The sequence below is a fragment of the Garra rufa genome, chromosome 5, assembly GCF_049309525.1.
Source record: "Garra rufa chromosome 5, GarRuf1.0, whole genome shotgun sequence".
In the NCBI taxonomy this organism is placed as follows: domain Eukaryota; kingdom Metazoa; phylum Chordata; class Actinopteri; order Cypriniformes; family Cyprinidae; genus Garra; species Garra rufa.
This window is the reverse complement of record NC_133365.1, coordinates 32,536,443-32,546,208: the sequence shown is the minus strand read 5'-3', so window position 1 is coordinate 32,546,208 and position 9,766 is coordinate 32,536,443. Positions and strand designations below refer to the sequence as shown.

General features: G+C 37.7%; 1 protein-coding gene across 1 annotated transcript in view; it reads right to left on the bottom strand.

The window, feature by feature from the left end:
• fbxw2 (F-box and WD repeat domain containing 2) overlaps window positions 1-9,584 on the bottom strand; it is a 13,181-nt gene extending 3,597 nt beyond the window's left edge. Inside the window, exons 1-6 of the mRNA XM_073840596.1 lie at window positions 9,164-9,584; window positions 8,101-8,610; window positions 6,103-6,297; window positions 3,968-4,101; window positions 3,769-3,855; window positions 3,429-3,598 (exon numbers count right to left, since the gene is read on the bottom strand). Of these exons, the coding sequence (XP_073696697.1) occupies window positions 3,429-3,598; window positions 3,769-3,855; window positions 3,968-4,101; window positions 6,103-6,297; window positions 8,101-8,590 (1,076 nt within the window). The 5' untranslated portion in view covers window positions 8,591-8,610; window positions 9,164-9,584. The remainder of the gene's footprint in view (window positions 1-3,428; window positions 3,599-3,768; window positions 3,856-3,967; window positions 4,102-6,102; window positions 6,298-8,100; window positions 8,611-9,163) is intronic.
• Between the last annotated feature and the right edge of the window lie 182 nt (window positions 9,585-9,766).

Below are 9,766 nucleotides of genomic sequence, written 5' to 3'. Positions count from 1 at the left end.
CGTTCTTTGCTGAAGCGGCTCCGCTCTGCTCCGCTGTCATAGTGTATGAGAGGTTAAGCCCCAGACCAATGTTTAATGTCAGGATTGTTACCATATATTTGTATTGATTCATATCCAGCTGGTGATATTCTTAGCCAGCAAAGTTGCAGATTTAAAGACGTGACGTGAGAAAGCAAACTGTGTTCTTTCAGCCGACAGAATCCTGCCGAGTCACAGCGTGCCATAGTTTTACATTACAGATCTGTCCCAAATCATTGTTAATGTTGATAAAGACTTGACCCTGGGCTGGAAGATTGAGTATTGTGCATTTAAGCAAAATAATTTTTTATTTCTGTAGCTCTAATAATGTCTGTATGCTTCATATAGAGCTATAATTTATGTTTTAGCCTTTGCAGGCAGCGGAAGCATGGTAGTCACGCACTTTATTTTACAATGCCATTTTCCTGTTCTTATTTGATTTTAATAACTGATCAACAAAAATATCTATTAAAAAGTAAGATAAAAATTATACAAAACGAAATTCGTTTAAGAAGGGATTTTCCACAAATAAAAACATACGAAGTGGTCAAAAATTGTGTCTGACCCTCTCCAATTCTCCCGGCGTATTGCCGTCCAATTCATACCACGTCCTTTATGAAATTTACAAATTACACAAACTTCTTTCGTAATTAACATATTAAACTGAAACAAAACAAATAATATTTAAACATAAATGTAAAACAGAAAAGAAATTGTTTCTGAAATGGCTGAAATTAACGATATAGATCGCACTTTCTCTTTCCGTTCGATCTGTTCTTTAATCAAACCTTTGCCGCTTTTTTATCATTCTTGAAGTAAACATTTGCCCGTTTGGTGATTAAATAAACAGTTTTAGATTTCTGCTTTAAGTACACAACGTGTCCTGTGTGTGTTTGATACCTGCAAGTTATCCGTTAAGGCAGCGCTTCATTAAGGGTGGGTAAAAAAAAGGATTCTCCGATGCATCGCAATCCTCTCTTCAATGAGCGTGTGTTTTTCCCGCATATGGCACATGTGCGCGCTAGAGACGCGGCGGGCTTCATTGCACAGGATTTGCACTGTGAGCTACATGTGCATTGTTTGACAGTGTGAACTTTCAACCGCAGTTTTTTACTTTACATTTGCCTTCATTTCTGCCGTTTGTAATGTAGTAGGCTACTATTAGATGCACAAAACTCACGCACTGACAGACTTTCACTTTGTTCGTCCTAAAAAGCTCGATTGCGGATGCGGTTAAATGCACTTGCATTTTCGAATACTTTTATACGAAACTGATGTACAGTACACACAGTCAGTTATGTTTTCAGAGCAGGACAAAACATTTGATATATCGAAATAGATCTGTGCATTCGTTTTAATGCAGCCTGTTAAAGAAGCTACTGTCTACGATCTCATCAGCAATAATCAAATGATAAAGAAAAAAGAACACTTATTTTAAATAAGTAATTGTTTAAAAAAGTAGCCTGCTTATATAATGGAAAAATCAATTTGATGTAAAATGTAAATGAAAATGTAGCCATGTGCAGTAATATTGAAAACTGAGAATGTGATGCATGGTTATATTTAGTTGATATTGAAAATTGTAATTAAATTGAATCTTAATTTTAAGATGGCAGTAGGCCTACTGACATACAGAGATTCCAAATATGAACAAAAGGCATAAAACCTGCAATTTTACATATTGTTAAAATGTAAAGATTCACACCACTTTACAATGAGCCCATTTGTAACATCAACTAAGATTGATGAAAGCTGTAGAATAGAAGTGTTGTTCCTTGTTAGAGTCTGTTAATTTCAACATTTACTGTAATATTGTTAAATTTTGAAGTTTATTTTGTTAACATTAATGAACTATGAAATAACTTTAATGATCAATATATAATTAATATTAATATTTTTATTCATTTACAAAGTATGGTTTAGTATTTTTTTTTTAAATAGTACAGCACTATTTTAGTTGCCGTTCAGTATCCATTTTCAAAAACTATCGGTCAATTAATCGGTATCGGCCAGTGTGGTCCAACCTAGCTATCGGTATCGGTAAAAATCAATATCGGTCGACCTCTAATATATATATATATATATATATATTTTTTTTTTTTTTTTTTAAGAATTCTCTTCTGCTCACCAAGCCTGCATTTATTTGACCTAAAATACAGCAAAAGCAGTAATATTGTGAAATATGTTTACCATAATTTCTACTTGAATATTTTAAAACAATTTATTCCTGTGAGTTAAATATTCAGCATCATTACTCATCTTTAGTGTCACATAGGGCTGGACGATAAATCGAACAATATTGTGAGGCGCGTTTAGTCAATGAAGCCGGTACTTTGATTAGTAGTAAATCTTCATCACGTGCGTTCAGCTGGAGCAGCAATTAATACACAGAGACGTAAATCTCTGACAAGCTACGCCAAATCGCGCTCAAAATCGCATTCGATTCGCATTCGATTTTGAGCGCGATTTGGCATAGCTTGTCAGAGATTTACGTCTCTGTGTATTAATTGCCGCTCCAGCGGAACCTGAGCGGAACGCACGTGATGGAGATTTACTACTAATCAAAGTACCGGCTTCATTGACTAAACGCGCCTCACAATATCGTTCGATTTATCGTCCAGCCCTAGTGTCACATGATTCTTCAGCAATCATTCTCATATACTAATTTGCTGTTCAAGAAATGTTTTTAATTATTATTATCATCATCATCATCATCATCATCAATACTTAAAACAGATGAGTACATTTTTTTAGGATCCTTTGATGAATAGAAAGATCCAAATATTAGCATTTATGTGAAATAAAAAGCTTTTGTAACATTATACACTATACCATTCAAAAGCTTGAAGTCAGTATAACTTTGGGCAGGAAAGAAATTTATTTAGACATTTATTTAGCAAGGATGCTTTAAATTGATCAAAAGTGATTATAAAAGACATTTATAATGTTACAAAAGATTTCTATTTCAAATAAATGCTGTTCTTCTGAACTTTCTATTCAAAGAAACCTGAAAAAAAAATTCTACTCAGCTGTTTAACACAATAATCGTAAATGTTTTTGAGCAGCAAATCAGAATATTAGAATGATTTCTGAAGGATCATGTGATTGGAGTAAAGATGCTAAAAAGTCAGCGTTGAAATAAGTTTAAATTACATTTTAAAATATATTCAAATAGAAAACAGTTATTTTAAATAGTAAAAATATTTAAAAATTGTACTTTGAGTAAAAAAAAAAATGCAGTCTTCTTAAAAAAAAAAAACATTACAAATCTTACTGTTCAAAAACTTGACTGGTACTGTATGTATATAAAAATACATGTCCTCTCTACTATAAAAACATTCAAAGAATTGTTGATTCAATAGGGTTACTGGCAGCTTGGTTAAACATTTAAGAAGTAGACATTAATGTACCTGACGACATCAAAACTTGCAAAGTCCCACTGGTATATGCCCAGGTCTGAACAACAGACAATGTAGCGGCCGTCAAACTGCAATCGCGGCTGCAAGCAGACACTGCGGTCTTCTGACACGGATAGAGTCTTCAAGCACTTACAGTTGATCTCACAGCCTATAGGCCACACCTATGGACAAACAGAACCTGATAAATATTGTATCCATATGAAGTCAGAATATCACATAACTACATCAATGCAACTAGAGGTGTTGTAAAATACTGGATTGACATCAAACTTTACAATAAACAACAACATTCATGCAACTTAAGAATACTTGCACAAGTGATGTACATTACCTTTATTTCATACTTATCAACACTCAGTAGTATGTAGTCACCAGGACTGTGCATCATGGACTCCACTTGGCTTTTTTGAAGGTGCACCTAAACAAGCACAGATGAACCATACAGTTGCAGAGTTAGAAAAACTAATGTTCTCAAAAAAAATTTAAAAAAATAAAACACACACACAATGTAACCTTGTCAAGAGTCTTACCTTAGTGACCCACTCAGTGTGTCCAGTAAGAGTGTTGACACAGGTGCCTGAAGACAGGGACCAGACTTTTACAGTGAAGTCTGCTGAGCCGCTGACCAGGGTGTCCAAATCATCGTTGTAGTCTATGCTGAATACTGCAACAACAGCAAATCTTTAGGATCATGCATACGCTACATCTTGATGCCATGACATAACCATGAAGGACTGCACTAACAAAACAGAAACCATAGGCAAAAGCAAGTATTAAAGGGATAGCTTATACAATCACAAGGCCTCCTGAAGTGAATCGATGTGTTTGAGTAAGACAAATACCCATATTTACTACTTTATAAACCTTAATGTCTAGCTTCTGCTAACTGCCATATTTACATTCAGGAGAGGTTGGCAATCCAGTGAATGACATACAGTCATGGCCAAAAGTTTTGAGAATGACACAAATACTAGTTTTCACAAAGTTTGCTGCTCAACTGCTTTTAGATCTTTGTTTCAGTTGTTTCTGTGATGTACTGAAATATAATTACAAGCACTTCATACGTTTCAAAGGCTTTTATCGACAATTACATGACATTTATGCAAAGAGTCAGTATTTGCAGTGTTGGCCCTTCTTTTTCAGGACCTCTGCAATTTGACTGGGCATGCTCTCAATCAACTTCTGGGCCAAATCCTGACTGAAAGCAACCCATTCTTTCATAATCACTTCTTGGAGTTTGTCAGAATTAGTGGGTTTTTGTTTGTCCACCCGCCTCTTGAGGATTGACCACAAGTTTTAAGATCTGGGGAGTTTCCAGGCCATGGACCCTAAATGTCAACGTTTTGGTCCCCGAGCCACTTAGTTATCACTTTTCCCTTATGGCACGGTGCTCCATCGTGCTGGAAAATGCATTGTTCTTCACCAAACTGTTGTTGGACTGTTGGAAGAAGTTGCTGTTGGAGGGTGTTTTGGTACCATTCTTTATTCATGGCTGTGTTTTTGGCCAAAATTGTGAGTGAGCCCACTCCCTTGGATGAGAAGCAACCCCACACATGAATGGTCTCAGGATGCTCTACTGTTTGCATGACACAGGACTGATAGTAGCGCTCACCTTTTCTTCTCCGGACAAGCCTTTTTTCCAGATGCCCCAAACAATCAGAAAGAGGCTTCATCGGAGAATATGACTTTGCCCCAGTCCTCAGCAGTCCATTCGCCATACTTTTTGCAGAAGATCAATCTGTCCCTGATGTTTTTTTTTTGGAGAGAAGTGGCTTCTTTGCTGCCCTTCTTGACACCAGGCCATCTTCCAAAAGTCTTGGCCTCACTGTGCGTGCAGATGCGCTCACACCTGCCTGCTGCCATTCCTGAGCAAGCTCTGCACTGGTGGCACTCCGATCCCGCAGCTGAATCTTCTTTAGGAGACGATCCTGGCGCTTGCTGGACTTTCTTGGACGCCCTGAAGCCTTCTTAATGCAGTAGAAAGTTTTTTTTGGGATTAAGTTAATATTCATGGCAAAGAAGGACTATGCAATTCATCTGATCACTCTTCATAACATTCTGGAGTATATGCAAATTGCTATTATAAAAACTTAAGCAGCAACTTTTCCAATTTCCAATATTTATGTAATTCTCAAAACTTTTGGCCACGACTGTAGGACGTCGACATAGCGTAAGCTCCAGTGAGAATATGCTAGTCTCGTGAGAACCAAGGTTTGTTTTGTTCTTGGCTTGTATCAAAATCAATCATTTTTCTTTACAAATCCTCATTTTCTACTTCTTTCTCCAGTGCGCTTCCACATTCATCACTGCGTTTGCCTACGTCATCCACTAAAACGATACTCACTCGTATACAACAGTTAGAGGAAGCTAGAGATTATGGTTTATAAAGTTATAAATATAGATATTTTCTTATAGAAAGCTGTGATTATTATTATATTTTGCTTTAAAATCTGGACCACTACCCACTGCCACTATAAAGCTTAGAAGAGACAGACATTTTTTTAATATAACTCTGATTGCAATAACATGAAAGAATAAAGTCATATATACCTAGGATGGCTTGAGGCTGCGTAAATCATGGGGTAATTATTCATTTTTGGGTGAACTATCCCTTTAATGTTCATCTAATGACATTAGCTGGAAAAATTGAGAACTTGACACCAACCCGCCCCAGTATGTCCTCGGAATTGCTGGATTTTGGCACCAGTGCTCCACTCCCAGCATGCAATGGTGTTGTCAAAAGACCCTGTCACTAGTTTCTGCTCATCAAATTTGACAGTGGCACAGGTGTGGGTCTGGATGCCGTAGACACACTGCCCTGTGCGGACATCCCATAGTTTGGCTGACAGGTCATCAGAACCTAAGGGAGAGGACGTCTTTGATCAGCGTGCCACCAAACATTATCTTCAAAACAAGTAGTATCTTCAGTCTCTTACCCATGTTTCACCAGTACACCCACTGAATTTAATTACATACTTACTGAATTAATTACTGGTTTCCCCTCGCAAAGAAGTGTCATTTTAGTGCCACAGAGAAAATACGGCTTTGTATAATGAACAACACTACAGCCACATTCAGTTCAGTATATAAAAAGACAACATAGAACAGCTTTACATAAACCAACTACTTCATATACAATGTTCACAAATATTGGCACCCTTGGTAAATATGAGCAAAGGCAACTGCATCCGCAATCTGCAAGCAAAACAATTGAAAATGGGGAAAAAATTAAATGTTTTTCTTTAGTTTGCGTTGACCACAATTATTGGCACCCAATTATTGCAAAATCCATTTCCCAAGATAACAGCTCTGAGTCCCTCCTATAATAGCTGATGAATTTGGAAAACACCTGGCAAGAGATCAGAGAGACCATCATTTCATACAGAATAACTCCAGATCCTTCAGAATCTCAGGCAGAAGCTTCATTTTTGTGTTTGTTTGGATATTTGTTTGGGATCATTGTCCTGATGGAAGATCCAACCACGACCCATTATAAGATTTCCAACATAGGCAGTCAGGTTTTGATTTGTTTATGCTAAAACCTTGACTTTAAGGCTTTCTGACCCTAAGACTCAACTAATCTTTGCAGCTCTCCAGCTGTGATCCTTAAAGAGTCTTTGGCCACTCAAACTCTCACCATGCATTAGGACGATACAGACACACATTGTCTTCCAGGCAGATTTGTAAAATGTTCTATTGAGTGAAACTTATTAAATTACTGCCCTGATAGCTTTAGCTATTTTCTTACAGCCACTTTCTATTTTGTGAAGCTCAACAATCTTGTTCCAGAGATCAGAACTATATTCTTTGGTTTTACTTTTTGTGATGGACAAATTAAGGGAATTTAGCCTTTGTGTTCCTCTGCGACAGAAAGTCATGGCTGGACAATTTCATGCTCCTAGTGTTTCATGCTCCATCATCCTGGTGTGCTACAAAAATGTAAATATGAATAGGAATATACTTCAGAGACATTTTACTCAATTTTTAGGGGTACCAATAATTGTGGCCAACGTGAACTAGAGAAAATCATTTCATGATTCCATTGTTTTACTTCAATGAAGTGTTAGAATTTTGTGAATTTTTTTTAATGAAATATCAAAAGGATAAATGATGAAGATTTATTTCCACAAATGCCTTTGTTCATATTTGCCAAGGGTGCCAATATTTGTGGAGGACACTGTACCTATATATAATTTTTAATGACCCTGAGATGCATATATCCATAAAGAGCACAATAACTCATTCATCCCTACACTGGAGACTAAAATTGAGCTAATGTAGAGAGTAACATATCATTTATTATTGTGTGTGATGGAAATAGCAACAGATATTTACTCCGGCATGTGACGTAGATCCAAGAGAAACAAATTATCAAAAAAGTAAAAAAATAAATAAAAAATAGTGCAGGGACTTGACAGGTGATTGGATGGAGGCAGATCTGAAGGCAAGCTTAATTTAAGTCAAATTTTAAAAAAGGGTGGTGGTGAAAATGATTGGAGAAATCTGTCGCTTCATTGGAAGTGCGAGCTATAGAAACTAGATTTTTTTTTAAATCACAAGCTCAATGCAAAAACATTATTGGATGAATCATTCATGATATGATGAATAAGAGGCATTTAGAAATTAGACACCACGAGGAAAAGCAACTATAAAAGTGACGCACCTGTGCAGAGGAGCCCATCCCGGTAGTAGAGAGCATATACCCGAGCACTGTGTCCAATGAGAGAGCTTGTCTCAAAAGCATCCTCCTCCCTTAGCTGCTTCATGCGCAGTTTGGCCTTTAGGTAAACAACTTTCCAGTGTGTTGCATCCTGGATGGACTCATCGATGCGCCACCCCAGGTCTCGACACACGCTCTGCCACACTTCTGTACAGGTATTGATGACTTTATTCCACTGCTTGCACACCAGACAGCAGGTGAGCAGGGTTTGGGGGTCCAGCCAGCGCAGCAGGTAGAAGGCCAGCTCTAATGGCAGCAGGCGCAGGAAATCCCGCTTCAGCAGCGCTTCCAACCTATTGGACAGGTGTCGCAGTTGGGCGGCGCCGCTCAGTGAGATGAGGTGGTCCAGCGATTGGTTGCGCTGCTGGTCACTTAGCGCCAGGAAGGTGGTGGAAACTGACTCCAGCCACCCCTCAAAAGCCGCCTTTTCCATGGGCACATGAGGGCGTCTACCTGTTGACATATAAACAAATGATGTGGAACAAACAGTACTTTTTACATACAGAGTAAAACAATACTAGAATACTGCATCAAAGAGATACAAAAAAAGAAAAACACCTTCAGATTACATAATGGATGCCTATCAGAGAAAACTGATACTGCATTCTGATGCAACCTTTGAGTAATGTTAATGTAATCTGCATAGCTCTAAATCGTATAAAACAGGATTTAGAAGTACTAATTTATTTGAAGGTCCAAAACATGACAAATGTGGCTCACGAGAGATCTCAATGACTACTCGGTTGACATGCTAACACAGCTTTCTGCACAGAAACTGACAAGCTGTCATGTACCTGGAATACAGCTCTCTGGTTTCCAAACACACTTGCTAAAACAAATTCGCTAGCTCGAAGGCCAAAGACTTGATAAAAGAAAAATGCTCTTTTCTTTTATATTTACACCAAATCAATCACAAGAACAGGGCCAACAGCTATTCAGCAATTATATATCTTATTAACCCAAGAATAATGGTAAAACCTAAATAGAGAAGACAAGAAACACTCACCATTTCCAGTAGAATCAGTGTGAGGAGAGCGCTAGCTAGCCGCGCTAGCTAACAGGTGTCAACGCAAATCGATAATGCTCTACAAATGAGAAACTTTAATTTTTGCAGTCGAGTCACAATCTGGCCTTGTCTAGTGACAATCGAATTTTATCGACACAAAAAACGGTAAAACTCCCTGCTAGCTGCCGTCAGGCAAATCTGTAGACTCCTGAGCTAGCATTATAACATACAGCAATATTTAAACATAACGGAAACGATTTTATTCAGAAAATTCATTAGCTCTCCATTCGTTCACATTTTAACGGCTGTATTATTTCAAAACGTAATATCATACGTTAATTTTAAAGTAAGTTACATTTATTGTTGCTCTTTTCTGTTTGTGGAGTTAGCTAGCTAGGCTAAGATAGGGAGCCTCAGCCTCCGTTAGCAATGAGGAATTACAGCGACAGGAAGTTGCGGGACGAGCAATTTGACACGAGCGGGAGGAAGTCAGGGGGAGTGTCCGCCGCCTGTCACTTTTTCAAAACATGATTTTGAATGAGTTTGCATTCGTTTAATACTGTATGCAGAATGCTTTGAGTCATTCAATATGCATGAACCTCA